Source organism: Portunus trituberculatus, chromosome 39, assembly GCF_017591435.1.
Source record: "Portunus trituberculatus isolate SZX2019 chromosome 39, ASM1759143v1, whole genome shotgun sequence".
Classification (NCBI taxonomy): Eukaryota; Metazoa; Arthropoda; class Malacostraca; order Decapoda; family Portunidae; genus Portunus; species Portunus trituberculatus.
In genome coordinates, this window is record NC_059293.1 from 12,141,004 (window position 1) to 12,164,868 (window position 23,865).

The 23,865-nt window shown below is 38.8% G+C and overlaps 1 protein-coding gene across 1 annotated transcript in view; it reads left to right on the top strand.

The window, feature by feature from the left end:
- The window catches only part of LOC123515533 (kinesin-like protein unc-104), a 103,281-nt gene that overhangs the window by 40,789 nt on the left and 38,627 nt on the right, over positions 1-23,865 (top strand). The window contains exons 4-15 of the mRNA XM_045274244.1: positions 6,022-6,100; positions 6,791-6,957; positions 12,005-12,183; positions 12,671-12,791; positions 13,495-13,629; positions 14,312-14,475; positions 15,388-15,527; positions 16,341-16,400; positions 19,605-19,730; positions 20,116-20,249; positions 20,938-21,099; positions 22,098-22,239. Coding sequence (XP_045130179.1) covers positions 6,022-6,100; positions 6,791-6,957; positions 12,005-12,183; positions 12,671-12,791; positions 13,495-13,629; positions 14,312-14,475; positions 15,388-15,527; positions 16,341-16,400; positions 19,605-19,730; positions 20,116-20,249; positions 20,938-21,099; positions 22,098-22,239 — 1,609 coding nt within the window. The remainder of the gene's footprint in view (positions 1-6,021; positions 6,101-6,790; positions 6,958-12,004; positions 12,184-12,670; positions 12,792-13,494; positions 13,630-14,311; positions 14,476-15,387; positions 15,528-16,340; positions 16,401-19,604; positions 19,731-20,115; positions 20,250-20,937; positions 21,100-22,097; positions 22,240-23,865) is intronic.

Genomic DNA, 23,865 nt, shown 5'->3' on the forward strand with positions numbered 1-23,865 from the left:
ATGTATGTATTGGTTTCCTTGTATTTTTCTCCTTATTTTTATTACGTTACTTTATGACCTTTCCATGTCTCTTTCTCTCATGCAGTGTTGTGTTGTATATTGCTTTTCTTTTTCTTCGTTTTGTTATCCTTTCCTTTCTCCTTCCGTTCATTTTTTGATTTTCTATGTTACATATTGCTTTGTTAATTTCATCTTTCCCATTCTCCTCTTTCCTCCCGTTAGTTTTACCGTATTTCCCGTTCTCCATTCCATCTTGGTTTGAATATTTTCGAGCCTAATGTTTTGCTATTTTTATTCCCCAGCTTTCCATCACGTATTGATCTGCATGTATATTCCTCCTCCTCCTGCTCTTCCTTCTCTCTTGGGGCGTACCTGAGCGTGTCACGGGTTTCAGATAGGTCGTTCCCATCACGGCTGCCCGATTCTGTATTGTTGTGTTCTGCGTGCGTGCGTCACTGGAGGTGGTGGTGGTGGTGGTGGTGCGAGGGGGAAGAGGAGGTAGAAACGAGGAGGAAGAGGTGGAGGAGGAGGAGACGAGGGACATAAAAGAACATTTAGGAAAAAATACAACACGAGTAGGTGTACGAAGCGGAGGAGGAGGAGGAGGAGGAGGAAGGGTACAAAAGAAAGAAAACGCAGAATAGAAGGAGGAGAAGGCAGAAGACAAATAAAGGAGAATAAGTAGGAGAATGAAGAGGAAAAGAATGAAGGGAGGAAGAAAATAAAAATAAGAACAAGTAAGAGGAGATTGAAAGGAGAGAGATAAACAAAGGAATACTAAGGAAGAACGAACACCAGCAGACTTGTTGCATCTTACGACGCTGCCTGTGAAAAAAAAAAGAAACTGCTATTTGTCTGAAGGGAGACGCAAGAAGAGGGAGAAGAAGAAGGAAATGACGAGAAAGCGGAGGAGGAAAAAGAAACATGATGACGATGGTGATATTGACGAGGAAATAAAGGAAATAGTAAGTGGATGATGAAGAACACGAAGAAGAGTACAATGATGAGTAGACTATGTATCATCCAAATCACAACAACAACAACAACAACAACAACAACAACAGCAATAACAACAGCAACAATAACTACAACAACAACAATAACAACAATAACAACAACAACAACAGCAGCAGCAACAATAACAAAAACAACAACAATAACAATAACAACAACAACAATAACAACAACAACAAAATACACCAAAATACAATAGAGACGCAATATACAGTTGAACATATGACCTGAAATGAGTAGATAGAGTGACGAAAGAAGAAAATTAATAAAAAAAAAGATAGAAAGGAGAGAGGAAAAGAAAGAAAACCGGAAAAACGTAACACGGGAAGGAAAAAAAACAAGGAAAAGAACAAAGAATCAGAAAAAAATGAAATGATGATGATGATGATGATGATGATGATGATGATGATGGTGAAGCCGTGAAAGAGAAAGAAAGACAAGGAAGGATAGATAGAATGTAGGACGAATATCACAACACATCACTTCTGTATTACATCAACAAACACTGCCTGGCCTGCACTTCTACGCACGCAGCGACCTGAATTGACCTGGATTCTGATGAAGAACGGTATTGCAACACAATGACCGGTTGCAGCACACACACACACACACACACACACACACACACACACTCTCTCTCTCTCTCTCTCTCTCTCTCTCTCTCTCTCTCTCTCTCTCTCTCTCTCTCTCTCTCTCTCGGTGATCAAGTTGCAAATTCATTTTTCACCGAGATTGCATTGTCAGATTCAAAGGGAAAGACAGACAGACAGATAGACAGGCAGAAAAGCAGGCAGGCAGACAGGGAGGCAGGGACAAAGGGAAGGACAGTCACACGGACATTCATTGACGGAAGAGAGACGGTGACAGACAGGCAATAATGAAGGAGATAGACGGCAGCAACACAGACAGGCAGACAGACAGACAGATAGATAGGTAGATAGTAACAGAGAGAGAGAGAGAGAGAGAGAGAGAGAGAGAGAGAGAGAGAGAGAGAGAGAGAGAGAGAGAGAGAGAGAGACCGGTATTAAATAGAAAGACAAAGTTATGAAAGGAAAAATAGACAGAGACAACATAATAAGAGGGAAACAGACAAACAGACTGATATGAAATGAATACAAGAACAAACAAGCGAATAGACAGACTTATAGACAGATACAAAGATACAGAAGCATAACCAGAATCGATATGACAGACAAAGAGACAGAAGGAAACAGAGAAACAGTCAGTCATAGAACGAATACACAAACAGACATAGACAGACATGCAGAAAGAGACAGATGAATACGATCGATTAGACAAAGAGACAGATGGACAAACAAATAGGAATGGAGGAAGAAACAGACACATAAAGGAGACAGGTTATAAAGACAGACGGAGAAACAGAGACGGACAGCAAGAAAATGACAGATAGACAGGAATAAAGAGATAGACAGATGAACGCACACAATAGAGACTGGAAGGAACATGAATGGATTAACAAACAAAGACGGGCATATAAAGACCGGCATGCAAACACACACACACACACACACACACACACACACACACACACACACACACACACACACACACACACACACACACAGATGCGCACTGCGATGTCTTTGAGGAACAAAAAAGAATTCATAACAACACACCGCCCCCTCTCTCTCTCTCTCTCTCTCTCTCTCTCTCTCTCTCTCTCTCTCTCTCTCTCTCTCTCACAGCTTGCTAGTGAAAATTTGTGTTTACGTTAGTAATACAGAGAGAGAGAGAGAGAGAGAGAGAGAGAGAGTTCTCAGAATCTTGTCCTCTCACCTTTCCTGTTGTTTCTCTCGCTGCTCGTTGCTCTTTCTTGCACAGAAGACCAATATGGATTCTCTCTCTCTCTCTCTCTCTCTCTCTCTCTCTCTCTCTCTCTCTCTCTCTCTCTCTCTCTAAATCCCAAAGGAAGGGTATGGAAGTGTGTGTGTGTGTCCAGATACATATAAATATTTTTCCCTTTCCTTTGTTTTATCATGTTTTGCTTCGTTTGCATATATATGACATATTTTTCGTAAAAGTATGTTCCTCATTTTCATAATTCGTGTGTTTTCATCTGATTTTGCTATTTCTCGTGTTTTCTATATATATATTTCTCTCTCTCTCTCTCTCTCTCTCTCTCTCTCTCTCTCTCTCTCTCTCTCTCTCTCTCTCTCTCTCTCTCTCTCTCTCTCTCTCTCTCTCTCTCTCTCTCTCTCTTCATGTGTATTGTTAATATTTACACATTTATTCATTTATGTATTTGTGGTTTTATTTCATGGTGTGTTACTTGTATGTTGTATTGTTTTATTTTCTACGTTCATTTCATACATTTGCTCGTTTATTTTGTGATTGTCGTACCTTTGGGAATATGTATCGTACTTGTTTTCTATTACTGTATTCAAACCTATTTAAAATATTTAGTACAGTTAATAAATATATTCGTTATATTTTCTCTCTCTCTCTCTCTCTCTCTCTCTCTCTCTCTCTCTCTCTCTCTCTCTCTCTCTCTCTCTCTCTCTCTCTCTCTCTCTCTCTCTCTCTCTCTCTCTTTACGGTCATGTAGCACTTTGGGTATACTCCCATTAACGTGTCCTCCCTTCTCTCTCTCTCTCTCTCTCTCTCTCTCTCTCTCTCTCTCTCTCTCTCTCTCTCTCTCTCTCTCTCTCTCTCTCTCTCTGTTCCGGCATTAATTGAGTTCGAGAAATAAAATGAAAAGGTTGATGTTCTGAGAGAGAGAGAGAGAGAGAGAGAGAGAGAGAGGGGACATATTTTTCCATCCTTAGTCTATTTTTTTTCTTCCTTCCCTCCCACACAGTTTAACCCTCTTCTCTACCCCCTCCCTCCCTCTCTCTCTTACTCCCCACCTCCCTCCTCCCTCTCTCTCCCCACTCTCCTCCTCCTCCTCCCTCCTCCCTCCCTCCCTCCCTCCCTCCCTCTCCCGCTCTCCCTTCCTTTCCCTAAGCCTCATCTGACCTACTTCCATGTTCTATAATGGAGAGCAAGGTCACACACACACACACACACACACACACACACACACACACACACACACACACACACACACACGCACACGTAGCTACTTAATTATATTCCTCGCTTTCCTTCTAAGTAATCATGAAAATAATCGTGTTATTTTCTTATTTTCATTGTCTTTTCTTTTTTTCCCTTAATTTTCTTTAATTGTAATGGCATTTAAACGATTTCGGATCCCTTTTCATCTTTTCTTTTTCTTTCTTTTTTCTTCGTTAATTTTTAGCCCTATTGAAAGGTTCTGCGTGTGTGTGTGTGTGTGTGTGTGTGTGTGTGTGTGTGTGTGTGTGTGTGTGCCCGGACGTAGAAGTATTGATCGCAAGGATGAGGCGGATGGGAGGGAGGGAGGGAGGGAGGGAGAACGGGAAGTGGGAGGGAGAGCGAGGGACTGGGAGGGAGAGGGATAGAAGAAGGAAGAGAAGGAGGGAAGGACACGAAATGGCATGCGCTATTCTTTCCTTCTTTCTCTTTTCCTTCTTTTCCTCTACTCTTCTCGTGGTTTCTTTCTTTTTTTTCCTTTCTTCTTACTTTTCTTCCGTCCTTCATCACTGTTCTCTTTTCTTTCCTTCTTTCTCTTTTTTCCTTCTTTTCTTTCCTTTCCTCTACTCTCCTCGGGTTTTCTTATTTTTCCTTTCTTCCTACTTGTCTTCCTTCCTTCATCACTGTTCTTTTCTTTCTTTCTTTCTTTTGTTAATTTCTTATTCGTTAGCTTCTTCCTTCCTTCCTTCTTTCCTTTAAATTCATGTTTTTATTCCAGTTTTTTTTCTCTCTTCCTCTGTTCCTTCTTTAGCTATTAACATCTTTTACATGCATATTCCATTTCATTCGCAGTTTTCTTCTTGTCTTCATCTCATTTTCCTGCCTTTTCGTACTCCTATGTGTGTGTGTGTGTGTGTGTGTGTGTGTGCTTAACATTCATGTCATGCGTGTGAGTGATCATTCTTGTGCAAGTTTGCGTGTAAATCTCTCTCTCTCTCTCTCTCTCTCTCTCTCTCTCTCTCTCTCTCTCTCTCTCTCTCTCTCTCTCTCTCTCTCTCTCTCTCTCTCTCTCTCTCTCTCTCTCTCTCTCTCTCTGTAATAAGGTCAGATAATTTAGTTACGCAACGAGTCTTTTGTTGTGACCCCTTTATATTAACTTTCTTCTTCCTGATACTCGAGTTAAGACACAACGAGAGAGAGAGAGAGAGAGAGAGAGAGAGAGAGAGAGAGAGAGAGTGTGTGTGTGTGTGTGTGTGTGTGTGTGTGTAGAGGAGGAATGAATGAGGCCTACACAAAGGTCACTCTTTCTTTAAGCGAATAGAATGTCAGTGTGTTATAAATACTAGAGAGAGAGAGAGAGAGAGAGAGAGAGAGAGAGAGAGAGAGAGAGAGAGAGTATTACTGGAAGCAAGACTACCTTTGTTTAATGTCAAGCCTCATGAGAAAGAGTGAAAGGAGGAGGAGGAGGAGGAGGAGGAGGAGGAAGAACAAGAGGAAGACAAAAGAGAAATGTACAAACAAGAATTAACCTTCAGGCATAGCATCTCTTTAATTTACTGCTGTGAATTAACTTTTTAATATGAGAGAAAGCTTAGAACGGAGAGAGGAGGAGGAGGAGGAGGAGGAGGAGGAGGAGGAGGAGGAGGAGGAGGAGGAAGAGGAAGAGGATTAACTGGGAAATCAACATGCCTTTGCAGTTTAAAATGTCATAGTAGTAGTAGTAGTAGTAATAGTAGTAGTAGTAGTAGTTTGTAAGGGAATTCAAACAGCAACAATTTTTTCAAGTCTTTTCCAAGATTGCTATATTTCAAAACACTTCTGTAAACCTGGCATAGCATGAAATAAAAGCCATCCATGGTATAAGAGAAGATAAAGGAGGCATAATAACAGTAGTAGTAGTAGTAGTAGTAGTAATAGTAGTAAAACATCACCCAGTACACTTCCTCTCACAAATGCTTCCCTTCATTCACTCATCTATGTGTCTCTCTGTTGCAGGTGAGTGATCCATCCTTCGCCTCCCAGCAGGATGTGTTCAGAGACATTGGCGAGGAGATGCTGGAACATGCTTTCGAAGGTTAGCACATGTCTGGTTTTGTGATTCTTTACCATTTTTTATCTTTCGTCTTCTTAAGCTTCTTATCCTGAATTTTTAAGCTTACATGTACACGTCTTATATTTTTCTTTGTTTTTATATCTCTTTATTCTATCTTGTATCAGTTTCTCCCTCTCTCTGCTCTCTCTCTCTCTCTCTCTCTCTCTTCCCCAATTTCTTGCTCAGAATTCTTAGTTTTTTGTCTAATTATCTCATTTACATATGTCTGTTGCACTAATTCAGTTTCTTATATTTCTCCTCTTCTCTCCTTTGTCTCTATTTGCTCATCATCATTTCCTCTCCCTTTTAGATGTATTATGTTTCATTCCTTATTCTTATTTTTCCTTCCAAATTCCTCTTTCATTTCCTGTACATTTAATACTCTCTCTCTCTCTCTCTCTCTCTCTCTCTCTCTCTCTCTCTCTCTCTCTCTCTCTCTCTCTCTCTCTCTCTCTCTCTCTCTCTCTCTCTCTCTCTCTCTCTCTCTCTCTCTCTCTCTCTCTCTCTCTCTCTCTCTCTCTCTCTCATTTACTGTACTCTCACCTTACATCTCTCATCCTGTTTCACCTTTTTCAGTCAGTCCTGTCCTTTCTTATTCCTTTCAAACCACAACTCAAACACATACCTCTTACATTTACTCCACCTAATCTTACATCTTTCTCCCTCTCCCAGGCTACAATGTGTGTATCTTCGCCTATGGACAGACAGGGGCGGGCAAGTCCTACACCATGATGGGCAAGCAGGAGGAGGGACAGGAGGGCATCATCCCCCTCATCTGCAAGGACATGTTCAACAGAATTGCTGAGACGACAGATGGGGAACTGCAGTACTCTGTCGAGGTGAGTGAAGCTTCCCCAGATATGTATAGAGAAAGCATGTGATATGTATGATAGGGAAATGCTAGACAGGGTTTTAGAGAGGGTTGGATTGAGTGAGAGGATAGTTAAGTCTTCCACTGTTAGTCAATCATTCTCATTATCATTTAAAAGGTTTATCTTGACTTAGCACAGATGAAATTAGACTCATATTGTTTTGTTTTGTTTAATTTGATCTCTATGTTGGCAAAAGGTAATCATTGCAGTGAAAGGGTTAAGATAGTGAGAAGTATGTACATTGACATGAGAGCCAAATACAAACAATGGAGATGTTGGTTTGTATTCAGAATATTTGTGGAAACTATGTTACTGTTAGACATGTGAGAGAATCATATAGAAGAGAACAAGGAAGGATAAAACTACAATTAGTGGGGCAAGGAGGAACACAGTAATATAACACATAAATACTTATTGGTCTGTAAGGAAAGTATATTTGTAGAAGCTATATACATACTATATGCTACTGTCATTAAACAACATACAGGAGAATTAGGTAGAAAAGAACAGGAAAGAAGCATAACTATAATTCACAAAAGAAAAAAAATTATGTACTAGTAAAGAAAAGAACATGGAAGAAGTATAACTATAATTTACAAAAGAAGAAAATGAGGATATCTGCAGAAACTACGCTACTGTTAATAAGCTACGTGTCAGAGAATTCAACAGAAAAGAGTAAGGAGGGAGTAGAACTTGTACTGTAATTACCAGAAGGAAAAAAATTATATACATGAGAATACTTGTTGATCAGTAATGAGATGATATGCCTCTATTGTTAAGCGACTTGTGAGAGACTTGAGTAGAAATAAAAGCAGGGAGGGACTAGAACTAGGAATGGAAATAGAATAGGAAGGAGACATGTGAAAAGGAATAGTGATAGTGATAAAAAGAAGACAAAGGATGAAGAGGAGTAACATTAGAAAAAGAAAGGCAGAACTGGATAATTGATAGAAGGAGGAGGAAAAAATATAAATACTACTGGATAGGAAACAGAAACGAAAAAAGTAATGGCAGTGGTTATAAAAGGAGGGGATGAAGAGAAGGTGCAGCAGCGGAAAAGAGGGAAGAGGTAGAGCTGGATAATTAGTGGAAGAAGGAGGAAAAATAGAAGTAACAGGATAGGTAACAAAAACATGAAAAGAAATAGTATAAGTGTTTTTAGAAGAGGAGCATCAACAGGAAAGTGAAGGGATGAAGTATTCAGTCAGATGGGGTGAGAGTTGAATGGTGTCCATGGTTACCAGAGGGAGTTCTGAGCCATCTTATTTTTCATCTCTTTCTCTCTCTATTCACTCCTCTGACAAGTGGACACATGGCGAGATTACCAGGCAAACTGATGTCAAAGGGGACTGCTGTATGCTCCTCTGTAAAGGTCAAGTAGTAGAAAAACCTCAGAGAAAATAGTGGAGATGTTAAATTCCTCCAAGATGAAGTTGTAACTCACTTTTTAAGAAGTTTAAGAAGGAAGTTTGGAAAGAAGAGAAAGATGGCTTTTTCAAGGCTTACCTTTGGAAGGGATGAAAGAATGGTTCCAGTTAACTTCTTGAATAGAGAGATGGACGGAATGGTAAAGGAAGAAGATGGGGAAAAATGAGAAACACAAAGTGAAAGACATGAAAGATAAGGAAAGAGATGATATTGGTTACATTTTGCATTAAGGAAATTGACATAAAAGGGAAGAAGGATTGAAAACTGAAAACCAGATCTTCTCTTAGTATTAATATTTCAGATGTACAAAGATGATATTCAAGTTTTGTATCAAGAAAAAAAAAAAAAATAGGAAGTAAGACTGAATAGCTGAGGAAAGAAGATTGCCCACTATTGAAAGACACAAAAGAATGAGATATGTGAAGAAATTATGGTGCTATTGGAATATTGTGCTAAGGAGAGAGAGACTGAATACAGAAAGGAAGATTAAAAATGGAGAAGGGAAGAAATGAGAATATGAAAGATATTATGAAATTGTTACTAGTAAAGTTTTGCATTTTGAATTAAGGCAAATGAAAAGGAAGGTGAAATGTGTAAAGCAAAGACAGATGAAATAGCGAACATAATATGAGTGAAGGAAATAAACATAGTGATAACTGATGAATGAATTATATATTAAGGAAAAAATAGCAGATTATAAAGCTTTACATTAAGAAGGCAGAGACAGATGGAAGGGCAAGTGAAATAGGAAAGACAGAGAAACTAGGGAATGAAGGAAATAATAAAAGTAATAATCATTGACTCAGTACATGATATATTGAAAAAAAAATTACCAGATTGTCTGAAGTAAGTTCACATGGTTTCGTGCCAACTAATGCAATATTATGCTGGTGTTTGGCAGTAGTGTTGTGTTGTGCTATGTAGGTCAGGGGAACAGTTTGTGGTGTCATGCTTTTTTCTTTGGTGGTTCCAGAAATGGGAACAAAGGAAGCTTCCATTAAAAGAAGAGAGAGAGAGAGAGAGAGAGAGAGAGAGAGAGAGAGAGAGAGAGAGAGAGAGAAGTTATGAAACATATTACATTAATAAAATGTAATGAACATATGAAAATTAAGGAGATGAGATAAAGGGAAATGTAAGAAAGTGAATGAGGACATGTAAATGTGAGAATAAAAAGAATGAATGGTGCAAATGTGAAAAAAATATATAGATAGAGGGAAAGAGAGAGAAGGGAGAAAGCAGGAGTAGGCATGATGTTGATAACAGTATGTACATAAACTTTAATAAAAAAAAATACATCTGTAGATGGTAAAGAGAGAGAGAGAGAGAGAGAGAGAGAGAGAGAGATTAAATGAATTATCAATATATTTGTTTTGCTTATCTGCACATTAACATATAAAAAATTCATTCATAAAGGTACATAATTATTTTGCAATGGGTTTCCTGAATGTGGTAATTTCTCAGCATTTGAGTGTTGTGAAGTCAGTGCATGAAATTCTTTGCTGATCACAGACTGAACATTGTGTTGCATGATGGGACTTTAATAGGTAATCTTTCCCCATCAATCCTCAAGCAATTATAAACAAGTACTAATAGCATTATGCAAAGTAGTTTGAATTATATGTCTCGTTCTGCAAACATTTTTCAAGCTTTTAAAATTATTGTTATTTGTTTTCCCTCATCAGTAAAACATTGAATTCATAATAACACTAAAACTGTGAATATTGAATTACTTGTGTCAGTCAATTTCATACACTAAAATTGAAATATAGTGAAGTAATTGACATGGTAGTTCAGATAAGTTAGTGTGACATGCCATATAGTTTTGTTAGTTGATGGAAGAACGTCAAGAGGAAGAAAGTGAGATGGAAGAAGTCAAGAGTGAAAGATGCTGCTCATCATCCCATTTGAAGAAACAATGAATCAACTACTAAAAAAGTGCAGAAAGGACAAGAAAGAAATGAAAACACAAAATATACTGGAAAACTTATAGGGGAATGCAACAAAGATAATATGTGGAAAGACACAAAATATACCCTTGAATTAAAGGAGAAATGCAACTAAGATACCAATACTGAAAATAAGTTAGAGAATGTAGACAGAATCACAAGAAAAACTGTGTGAAGATAAAATCAGACAGCAAAATATATATGGAGAAGCCACAACAACACAAAGACACATAATAGATTGGAGAAGAGTTACAAAGAGCGGCAACAAAGATGATACCAAGCACAAAAGAACTCCCAAAACAAAGATTAGAAGGACTTAGGTTGCCAGCGGTGAGGAACAGAAGAGAGGGAAGGCTTAACTTAGACAGAGGGATGGTGAGATGAGAATAGAGGGAATTTCATGGTGAGGAATGATGAGAGAACAAAGAACATGAACATTAGTAATAAAAGGCAAGATATATAAAGGATACAAGCTGCTATGGATTGAAGGAGGCTGTGTTTTAGGAATATTAGATGGTACTGATTAAAGATAAGTTGTTTAGAGAATATAAATTGACTTTTTCTTTTTATTATGCCTACAGTAATGGTGATATCTTTAATGATGCAAAGATTTATAATAACCTTAATACAACCTTGACCTCCATTATTTCTTTCTTCCTTGTTTAATAATTCTCACGCAGATCAGAGCAGACATAAAAGACACGTAATGTTCTTAATTATAAAAGCATGTGTCTATATTAATTAATCACATGTCAATATTCCATCACCAGAGACTTATTTCATCTCTTTTCTTGTTCTGTATAGGTATTTGCTTTTATTCTTCATCTTATTTTTATTTTATTCTTGATTTTCTCTTTCATTTGTTCCTCTTTAAAAAGTTAATCTGTCCAGTGGGAAAGTTCACAAGTTCATTTAGGTGCATATATCTCAACTCTGACCTCCTCCTCCTCCTCCTCCTCCCCTCTTTTCCCACCTCTTTTTCTCTCTAATTTTACATATTCATTTTTTTCATTAACTTCTTTCATTTCACCGTGCATTTTTAAGATTTTTTTTCAACCCTTCCACATCCCCCTTCAACTCATGCATTATGTATTTGATCATGAATTACTTTTCTTCCATATTTGTTCATTTCCATTTTTTCATTATTTGTTTCTAAGGTAACAGAAATTAATGCCACCAAAACAAATATGAACTTTTCCTGCTTAATTTCATACTTTCTCCTCTTCATCTTATTCTCATTTCTTATCATCATAACTCTTTAATCATCTTTGCCCCCTCCTCCTCCTCCTCCACTTCTTCTTCTTTATCTTAATCTCATATCTCCTCATATCTTTGGTTTTTCATCTTAATCTTCTATTTTTCTTCTTCCTTTCACTCCCTTATCTCATGATCACAATTCTTTAAATCTCTTCCTTCACTCCTTGATCTCATGTCTTCTCATAACTTCAATTTTTTTTTCCACCTTATCTCCTTTTCTCTAGTAGCATCATACAGTCCCAATGCTGCAACACTCTCATTCAAACAGTCTGTCATGTAATCAAACTTTCCTTCTCTCATACAACATATCCTTCCATTATTGCAGTACAGCTTTCAGTCAGTCAATCAGTCAATCAATCCTCTCTCTCTGTATCCAAACACAGGTGAGTTACATGGAGATCTACTGTGAGCGTGTGAGAGACTTGCTCAACCCCAAGAAACATAACAACCTGAGGGTGAGGGAACATCCCCTGTTGGGCCCCTATGTGGAGGACCTCGCCAAGCTTGCTGTCACTACCTATGAAGACATCCAGAACCTGATAGATGAGGGCAACAAGGCCAGGTGAGTGTTTGGGTGCTAAGAGACAAAGAGTGAAGTTACTGCTTGACTCAAAGGGATCAGAATTAGATTAGATGTTGTATAAGAGAGGATGTCCTGATTGATAAGGGCAACAAGGGCAGATGAGTGTGCTAGTGCTAAGAGACAAAGAAAGAAAGCACTGCTTGACTTTCTTTGCTAAAGGATCAGAGTAGGATTAAATGTTGTACAAGACAGGATGCCGAGACTCTAATTATAAGAACAACAAGGCCAGGTAGGTGACTGTTTGGGACTTTGTCTATGAATGGGAGTGAAAGTATGAGAACCCTTGCATTACTGAGGGATTAGAATAGGATCGAAGGCTATAGAAGAGAGGACAACCACAGCCTGATTGATGAAGGCAGCAGAATCAGGTATCACAGCTTTGGAACCAGAACTAAGCACTGGCAGCAACATATACCCAAGTCTCTGTTAATTTACTGTGATCTCTCTTTGTGTGTGACCCTCTCAGGACGGTCGCTGCCACTAACATGAACGAGACATCCTCCCGCTCCCATGCTGTGTTCACCATTGTCCTGACACAGCGCCGGGATGACACCACCACGAAGCTGACGTCTGAACGAGTCTCCAAAGTGAGTGGCTTTTCTTTGTCTTATTTATATTCTTTTACCTTTATTATTGTTGTTCTTCTAGTTCTTGTTTTTTTTTCTGAGGTTACAGTTTCTTTTTGTTTTTCTTTGTGTTCTTCTTTGTCTTCACTGCTTTTTTTTCTTTTTAATTTGTTTCTGCTTGCTCTTGTTTTTCTTTTATACTACTGCTTCTACTACTACTTCTATTTCTACTTCTACTTTTACTACTTCTACTTCTACTTCTACTTCTACTACTACTACTACTTCTTTGTGTTATGTTCTTTGATCTTTGTATTAAGATTTTATGTCAATTTAGCTCCTTTTCTCTCCCTGCCTGCTTGTCTGTCCATCCTCCCTTTTCATTGTTTATTCTTTGTCACTGTCAACCTTTGTGCATCCTCATTCTCTCTCTCTCTCTCTCTCTCTCTCTCTCTCTCTCTCTCTCTCTCTCTCTCTCTCTCTCTCTCTCTCTCTCTCTCTCTCTCTCTCTCTCTCTCTCTCTCTCTCTCTCTCTCTCTCTCTCTCTAAAACTTATACCTCTCTGTATCTCTCATATACACTCCTTTGAAAAATAAACTGTAAATTTCAACTTTAAGATGCAAAATATTGGACTAAAAAAACAATTAACTTTCAACTTTAAAAGATAGAACAACAGAACTAAAGAATCATGGAAAACAATCTTTCATATCTCCTCCTCATCTATCAGATCTCACTGGTAGACTTGGCTGGCTCTGAGCGTGCAGACTCCACAGGGGCCAAGGGAACCCGCCTGAAGGAGGGAGCAAACATTAACAAGTCCCTCACTACTCTGGGAAAGGTTATCTCTGGCCTGGCAGAAGTGGTGCGTATGCTGTGTTCTCTGTGTTTTCTTTAGTTGTAGAGTGCTGAAAGTTTGCAGTGTGAGGAAATTATGTTAAGATTTTGTATTGAGGGGAAGTCATGAGTGTGTTTTGTTGTAGATGATTAGTTTACAATGAGAGGAAATTATATGGAGAGTTTGCAGTGAGAGGAAGTACATTTGAGGTTTTGCAGTGAGAGGAAATCATGAGTATGTTTTGTTGTAGATGATTTGTGTACAGTGAGAGGGAATTATGTTAAGAATTTGCAGTGAGAAAATTTTGTGGAGAGTTAGCAGTGAGAGGAAATCATGAGTGTAGTACAAGTTGTCTGTGTTTTGAGAAGGACTTTGTATTGTTCTTTGAAGATATATATATTATTTCTGTCAAAGTTTCTGAATACTATTGTGCCTAGTTGCAGTATGTTTAAAGTTTGCATAGTTTGCATCAACAGAAAGTCAAGAGTGTATAGGTTATAAGCAAGGTGAATGTGTAGATTTTTGGCTGATGATGCTGACCTGTACTTGAAATAAACCACAAACTATTGCCATCATTATTATTTTATTGGTTTTTATATTGTTATCTTATTACAAATTGCTTCCTAGAACTTTCTAAAATGTTGCATGTTTGATAATAAGAAGAGAAAAAATCTTACTCTTACTGTCCTCTTCCTCCTCTTCCAATCAGGCCTCCAAGCCAAACAAGAAGCGGAAAGGAGAGTTCATTCCCTACCGAGACTCTGTACTGACCTGGCTGCTCCGAGAAAACCTTGGCGGCAACAGCAAGACGGCCATGGTGGCGGCCATCTCACCTGCTGACATTAACTATGATGAGACTCTCTCCACCCTCAGGTCTGTGGCAGGGCTGTGTGTGTGTTTGTATTAATCTGTCTATTTTTTACTTGATTTAATGAATTTTTTTTCTTAAGTTCATGTATTTTTCAGTTTTTTCTCTTTTTTCTGCCCTCGAGTTTGTGAATTTTATAATGAGACACTTTCTTTTAGCTGCGTGTATAGGTGTTCTTTATTTTAGGGTTTTTATTATTTTTATGGAGTTTGTGCCTATGTTTTTTTATCTCTTCCTTTTTCTGTTCTTTAGGTTAGAATTTTTTATGGCAAGGCACTTTCCTGTGGATGTTACATGTTTTCATTTTCTCTGTTTTTCAATTTTTTGTTATTTTTGTGAAGTTTGTGTCTATATTTGTCTATCGCTTCCTGTTTTCATTCTTGAGTTAATGATTGTATCCATCTTTCTGTATTCTCTGTGTCTGTATTTGCCTGCCTCTTGCTGTCTCCATTCTTAAGTTTGATGTTCTCCATCACTGTATTTTTGAGCTCTAGAGTTCAATAATGCCTAAATCTCCTTACTTAAAAGAGATCAATATATTTATCTTAATTTCAAACATGTAAAGAATGGCAATTTACAACATAAATGCCTTTAAAACAACAGTGCAATAATGAGGGACAAAGAAAATAACTAACAAATTAGACAAAAAGGTATGTTTCCCCAGCTATGCATAGTAGATCCATTGTAATGTTTAACAGACAATGAACTAGTTAATAATTTAGAGTACTTCATGAAAATAACTCTATTACAAAGCCTAGCAAGTTGAAATGGTGACAAAGTGTGGTCCCCACCAAAGCTTATTCATTGTAATGTCTAGAAATAGTAATGAAATTGTTAACAACACAGAATACCTCATAAAAGTAATCCTATGACAAAAGCATAACAAGTTGAGATGGTGACAAAGTGTGCTACCCCAGGTATGCTGACAGGGCCAAGCAGATCCGTTGCAATGCCGTGGTGAATGAAGATGCCAACGCCAAACTGATCCGCGAACTGAAGGAGGAGATACAGCGCCTGCGAGAGTTACTCAAACAGGAAGGGATTGAGGTGCAGGATGGTAAGTCTAGCCTCACCATTACCTTCCTCCTCCTCTGTATCATCTATGACTCCTCTTCAGTGTTCACCTTCTTCTCCACCTCCTCCACCATATCTTTTTCCTTTCTGCTTCACAAGGGAAAATAAGTAGTAAAGGAAAATCAGTGAGTGCCAGGCTGACAGAGACCCCAGGAAACACTAGGAGAGATGGAGCACCTTGATTTGCCAGTTGACTCATGCACTCACTCACTCATACACACACACACACACACACACACACACACACACACACACACACACACACACACACACACACACACACACACACACACACACACACACACACACACACACACACACACACACACACACACACACACACACACACACACTATGTAGTTACATCAGTATCTCAAAAGTTCCCTTCCCCTTTGCCTCCTTTTTATGAATAACCCTTCAAAGTGTTGGTTGGTGTAGAAAAGGCAGGCCACCCCTCCCTCCCTCCCTCCCTCCCTCAGTGAAGGCACCTGTGTATCTGTAGCAGTAACGTAATGCTGGTGGGCCCTCATTGCCTCCCTCCCAACCTTCATACTGCTGAGTAGTGAGCCAGGGAGGAGTGTGAGTGCTGCACTGGGCCACAGGCAGGTTCTAGCTGGGCTGCTGGGGGGGGAGGTACTGCTGTTACTTCTATTTTTTGTCTGTCCATCATTTTGTATTGTGGAGACTGGCTAAAGGCTAGCACAAAGGTAGAAAAGATGCCTGCTAGTTCTCTGGGCACTGGCAGGAAGAGGCCAGCCTAACATGGGTGCCATTCTCTCCCTAATGCCATCTTTAGCCGGCCAGGATGACAAGGTCATCAATCGCAATGACAACCGTCCTGCTAAACTTGCCCCATGTAAGTAGCCTGCCCACTCACCACCACCCATTGTGCCCACGCCTCTCAGCCCCCACTTGGCTGGTACCCATGCTCAAGCCATTTGCTGTATATTGTTATTTATTTATTTTTTTTTTTACTTTGGCCTTCCCCCCCTCCCATGGGGTGCCCCTGCATTGCTCATGGACTGTCTTGCCAAAGGTGCACTATTTGGCCAAAGTCAGGCGTCCTGCCATGCCACACTCCACCACGGTCACTCACCATCACCATCAGGCCACCACAAATTGGGTTCGTTAGCTACCAGCATGCACAAAGAGAACCTCTGGTAGCGCAAGGGGGTGCAGCAGCAGCGGTGCCACGCTAAACGCTTGCAGCTGTACATTGATGAAAAAAAGCTACAACAGCAACAAAAGAAAACATTTGAAACTAAAAACCATAAAAATAAAGACGATGAAATTCCAACTCTCCCAAAAGCTAAGCCACGTACCGAAACCTCCAAAATGATGTGTGTAGTATATTGGCTTTTTTTCTTCCCTTCTGTTTCCGTGATGGGGTGGTGCACATTGCAGATGTGAGGCCAGAAAGCTTCTTTTTGTGTAGACTTGTCCTTCTTTTTTCCAGACTGCCTGACTGACTGTCTGACTGTGTGTGTGTGTGTGTGTGTGTGTGTGTGTGTGTGTGTGTGTGTGTGTGTGTGTGTGTGTGTGTGTGTGTGTGTATATACTGTTGTACCAAAGATGCTCTCTAGACATGTAGTCAAGCAGAGAGAGAGAGAGAGAGAGAGAGAGAGAAATGGTGAATAGACAGACACTGACAGACATGTTGACAAGCAGAGAATCAGAGAGAGAGAGAGAGAGAGAGAGAGAGAGAGAGAGAGAGAGAGAGAGAGAGAGAGAGAGAGAGAGAGAGAGAGAGAGAGAGAGAGAGAGATGGTAAATAAACAGACACTGACAGCCATGTTGACAAGCAGAGAATCAGAGAGAGAGAGAGAGAGAGAGAGAGAGAGAGAGAGAGAGAGAGAGAGAGAGAGAGTTACTACAATATGACTCTGCACAGCTGAATCACAGCACTGAACTGCCCATCACAAACACTGAGCTTTCACTCCTTCACCAGAAACAGCTGTGGTGTTGGTGGAGGTGAAGGTGGTAGGGCTGATGACTTTGACTTTTCCTGGATGTCTTTTTTTTTTTTTTTTTTTTTTCCATGCTAGGAATTGTAAGCGTGTTGTGAGTGAATGTCAGTGCTGTGGTGTGTGCTGTGTGCTTTTGTCTCAGTGATTGCAGTTCAGCTCTGACTCATGTATTCTCTCATATACGTAAAACTATATGAAATTTTCTTATTGACATATTACCTATATATGTATACAAAAGTACTAATTAGTATTTTTTTTCTTATGGGCTTTTGCATTGTGTGGTTCGTGATATTGTGACTGTGAGAAGTGCCATATTGAGAAGTACATTATATAGTTGGCTGCCTCTTGTAGACTTCTGATGCACATGAGATTAATATTACTGGCTGTGTTCAGGAATTTTTCTAGTCGCAGTGTGAAGTTGTAGATATCATGCAGTATTTAATGATATTACTATTTCTTTTACTTTTCATCATTGTTACTTCTTGTAAGTTTGTGAGTTTGTTTTTGTTTCATAGTTTTGGAGGTGGGGTTCTGATGTGTGCAGTGTGAGAGGAGTGAATGTATTACTAACAGAAATGTTTTTCTTTGCATTAACCTTTTAATGTTTTGGGGATAGATTATGTCATTGAAGTATCTCTAATTCATCTTAAGGTGAATAGAAGGATTATTTTTAATGTTTGTGTGGATAAGACATTTTATTAAAGTATTAGTAATTAATTGAAACAGTAACATGAATAAAGTACAGATTATCTCAACAGATTTAAAAAAAAAGGTTTTAAGAATTAACTTGATATAGATGTTTTTGAAAGATCCCCATAAGGTTGTTTTCTTTTCAAGATTCATGTAATATAGGCATTTTTTGAAGGAATAACTTAATATTCAACAGATACACAGTGTAAGTGGTAAAGAAATATGGAAATGTGTAAGAATTGTGTGTGTGTTTGTTCTGCTCTCCTTCACTCCAATGTGACATCACCAGAGGATGTCAAAACTGCACAAACGCCACATCACCACGACCTGTTGTCTGGTTGGCGCTCCTGGCTAATTAGTGTCTTTCTTCTTCCTCCCCTTCCTCTTCTTCCTACTGCTTTTACTTACTACTGTTACTTTTCCTTTTGTTTATTCTTTATTCTTTTCTCTCTTTCTCCCTTTCTTTTTTTTTTCTTTCACTTTCTCATTCTTCCTTCACTTCGTACTTTCTTCTTTTATTTGTTCTTTCCCATCCTGTGACTGACCTGCTCACTTCTCAGTAGTTGTTATCTGCAGCATCATTACCTCACTGGCTTTCATTTGCTTTGCTTGGTGGCGCATTGTTTTGTCTATCTCATCCCTTCGTCAATTGTAGCTTTATTTGTGTGTGTGTGTGTGTGTGTGTGTGTGTGTGTGTGTGTGTGTGTGTGAGATAATTTTTTCCTGGTACATCTCTTTATAGTGGTTTCATATGTCTGTCTGTGTGTCTGCGTGTGTGTGTGTGTGTTGGTGAGTGTTATGATATATGATATTTTTTATGGTTCATCTCTTAACAGTAGCTTTGTACATCTGTGTGTTTGAATGTATGAGATCTTTTTATGGTGCGTCTTTCAGTATGATTAAAAAATGGGTATGTTTACACATCTTTTGGCTGTATATGTGTGCGTGTATTGGTAAATGATTGATATATGATTGCTTTTCTGGTACATCTTTTTGTTGATTTCAAAAGTTGATATATTTATGCACCTACAATCTGAATGTCTCTCTACATGAATGCTTGTGTTTGTGAAGGATGGGTTTCTTTGGTGATATAGTGACTGGAAGAAATTGAATTGGGAATCTGTAAACAGTAATGGAGATAGTGGGAGAAACAGAGAGAGAAAATGGATTTAAAAACTTAGATACAATTATAATTTAGGAGATAATGAGAGAGAGAGAGAGAGAGAGAGAGAGAGAGAGAGAGAGAGAGAGAGAGAGAGAGAGAGAGAGAGAGAGAGAGATTGCTGATGCAAGTCCATACCTCTGAACACGCTACCAAGAATGGTTCACTATTTTCCGGCTGTTTTCATCCACACATTTCTGAGACAGTCACTTCACATGCCTCCCTCCTTTTCCTCCTACAGGCGAGGAGATCACCAAGGTTATGAACAGCAAGAACGATAAGGAGACACCCCAGATCACCTCTCCTGTGTCGACTGTTGCTGAGAATGCAGTGGATCAGCTTCAGGCTAATGAGAAACTGATTGCCGGTAAGTCCATCATATTGTCTCAGGTTTTCTTGAAAGAGAGAGTGAAAGATTGCCAGAAATTTTTATTTACTTTAGAGTTTCTCTTAGTCACCAATTTCTTTTACTATTTTACCATGTTAGAGATGATTTTGATCACCATGTATATTAAAAGATAGAGAAGAAAAATGGAGAACTTTGATGCTGGAATGTTTAGTGGAATATCATAAATGCTTGTACATAGATGCTTCTACTAATTTATGAAGCTCATCTAAGTTGTTTATATTATTCATCCAACACTAATCAATATATGTATAGATTAAAGAGAGAGAGAGAGAGAGAGAGAGAGAGAGAGAGAGAGAGAGAGAGAGAGAGCAGTGATCCTAACAAAGACATACCATACTTTTAGAACTCAATGAGACTTGGGAGGAGAAACTGAAGCGCACTGAGAGCATTCGTCTTCAGCGGGAGGCAGTGTTTGCTGAGATGGGTGTGGCTCTGAAGGAAGATGGAAACACTCTGGGTATATTCTCACCAAAGAAGGTAAGCAGAAATGTGTGTGACTATATACATGTACTCAAATATACTTTTACTTCCATGTTCATTTTGCTAAAGGTACAAGAAGAGATTGTGTGGGGCTGTATACATGTTTTCTAATATACTTCTGCTTTCATGTTCAATTTGTCAAAGATACTAGAAAAGATTGTGTGTGGCTGTATTCATGCACTCAAACTATATATTTTGTTTACTTATTTGGTTTTAATAAGATTACTTGAATATACATGTAAAGAAAAAATGTATAATAAGGAGTGATGTAAGGAAAATGGTTGTGAGTATTATTTAAGACGCCTGCATGCTTATACATAGTCAGGAAGTCTTTTTAATCTTGGTAGAATTACTAACACATGGAGATATGAAAAATTAATGATAAGAAATATTCATGATTTTTATTAATATATTTGCTTCTTCACAATTTTCCTTTTAATCAATATGAGTATACACCAAACATTCATGACTCAGAATAAGTTTACATCTTCATCATCTCTCATTAACAGATACCAAACACTCACAACCTTGGGTCATCATCATATACCTTCCCACAATAGACACTAAACATTCATAACTTAAGAATAAATTTGCCTCCTCACTATCTACCTTCCATTAATGAACATTGAACACTCATGACTTAAAGAATAAATTTGCATCCTTACCATCTGACATCCATCAACAGACACCTCATTTGGTCAACCTGAATGAGGACCCTTCCATGTCGGAGTGTCTACTGTACTACATCAAGGACGGCTTCACCAAGGTGGGCACAGCTGAGTCCAACATCCCGCAGGACATCCAGCTGTGTGGCTCACACATCATGCCAGAACATTGCCAGTTTGAGGTGAGATATTTGTTAATTGATTTGTCTGCTTATATATGTATTTATTTTATGTAAGACTGGTCAAGGGCGACAAAATATAGATGAAAAAGGCCCACTGAGATGCCAGCTGCTTATTAAGTGTCTTAATTTTTATCATCATCATTTTATGTATAGAAAGAGCTAAATAGAAAGACCACTTTATTAAATGTTCTTATTTTCTCTTACATGACTGGACAGCTTGTGAGTCTCCTACTTATTTTTGTTTTTGTAGATAATCTATTCTTTAAGGCTCTTAGCTTTTACTTATCTTTACTTTAAGAAAAGCATTTATTGGCTCAATTTTATTGTTGCCATCATTTTATTGAACATTTTTGCTTTCTCTTACAGGATTGGACAGCTTATGAGTCCCCCACTTTTTTGTGTTTCTAATCAATCTCTTTTCTAATATTCAGAATTTTTACTTATATTTCTTTAAGAAATGCACTGCTTAAAAGAAGTTTATAATCAAAGTCTGTACTTACGCACAGTGATTTTTGAGATTACCACTTTGCACCATAGGTTAATGGAGCTAAAAGTGTGAATGGTGTGTGTGTGTGTGTGTGTGTGTGTGTGTGTGTGTGTGTGTGGGATTGTCAGCTTGATATGTAGATAGGTAGATAGTTTGAAATCAAAGTATGTTTGTGTTTTGAGTTTTTCATGATCATTTCACTATTTTAGACTACAGTAGTTTATTTATATTGAAATATGAATTTGCTGCATTCTTAATCTACAGAATAAATTGATAAGATTATTTCCTTGTCCTTGTCTTGGCTAATCTCCTATTTTAGGTTGAGACACCTTTGTTATAGTATGTATGTATGTTTTTCAGCAAGATAGGTTCAATTTATGTAATTATGTATGTAAGTATTTTTTAGGGGGGAGGAATAGACAGTCCATGGTATATGTATGTATGTGTTTTTGAGGGAGACAGCATTGGTATAGGTATGTATGTATTTCATCTTGTGTGTGCAGAACCAGAGGGTGTTGTGGTGCTGCACCCAGTGACCAAAGCGATGTGCTATGTGAATGGCAAGGAGGTGGTGGAGCCAATGGTGCTCAAGACAGGCTCCCGCGTCATCCTTGGCAAAAATCATGTGTTCCGTTTCAACCACCCTGAGCAAGGTGAGAGGAATTGGAGACAAAGGCATGTACACACACACACACACACACACACACACACACACACACACACACACACACACACACACACACACACACACACACACACACACACACACACACACACACACACACACACACACACACACACACACACACACACACACACACACACACACACACACACACACACACACACACACACACACACACACACTTTTGATAAAGTGCCACATGAAAGATTACTATGGAAGTTAGAGGAGAAGGGTGGCTTAAAAGGAAGCACATTGAGATGGATGAAGAATTACTTAAGGGGGAGAGAAATAAGGACGATAGTTAAAGATATGAAGTCCAATTGGAGAACAGTAGACAGCGGAGTGCCACAGGGGTCAGTATTGGCACCAATACTTTTTCTCGTATATATAAATGACATGCCAGAGGGAGTGAACAGCTACATAAATCTGTTTATGGACGATGCGAAACTGTGCAGAGTCATTAAACAAAAGAGGATTGTGAAATACTACAGGAAGACTTAAACAAGATCTGGAAATGGAGCAAAAATGGGAGATGGAATTCAATGTGGACAAAAGCCATGTCATGGAAATGGGAAAAGTGAAAGACGACCAGTGGGAATCTATAAGATGGGAGATGGAGTAGAACTAGAAAAAGTAAAAAGGAAAAGGACTTGGGAGTGACAATGGAAGAAAATAATCAACCGGTTAGCCATATTGATAGAATTTTCAGAGAGACGATAATTTGCTAAGGAATATTGGAGTAGCATTTCACTATATGGACAAGGAAATGATGAAGAAATTGATAAGTACTAAAATAAGACCTAGATTGGAATATGCAGGAGTTGTGTGGACTCCCCATAAAAGAAACACATAAGAAAATTAGAGAGACTACAAAAATGGCTACAAGAATGGTTCCAGAATTTAAAGGGATGGCATATGAGGAGAGACTAAAGGCAATGGATCTACCAACCTTGGAGCAGAGAAGAGAGAGAGGATCTGATACAAGTTTATAAATTGATTAACGGAATGGATGAAGTGGATAATGAGAAACTGATCCTGAGAGAAGAATATGACTTTAGAAGCACAAGATCGCATAGTAAGAAACTAAGGAAGGGACGATGTCTGAGAGATGTTAAAAATTTAGTTTCCGCAAAGATGTGTTGAGACTTGGAACAGTTTGAGTGAGGAAGTGGTATCAGCAAAGAGTGTACATAGTTTTAAAGAAAAATTGGATAAGTGTAGATATGGAGACGGGACCACACGAGCATAAAGCCCAGGCCCTGTAAAACTACAACTAGATAAATACAACTAGATAAATACACACACACACACACACCCGGTAGCTCAGTTGTTAGAGTGCTGGCTTCACAAGCCAGAGGACCAGGGTTCGATTCCCTGGCCGGGTGGAGATATTTGGGTGTGTCTCCTTTCACGTGTAGCCCCTGTTTACCTAGCAGTGAGTAGGTACGGGATGTAAATTGAGGAGTTGTGACCTTATCGTCCCGGTGTGTGGTGTGTGCCTGGTCTCAGGCCTATCCGAAGATGGGAAACAATGAGCTCTGAGCTCGTTCCGTAGGGTAACGTCTGGCTGTCTCGTCAGAGACTGCAGCAGATC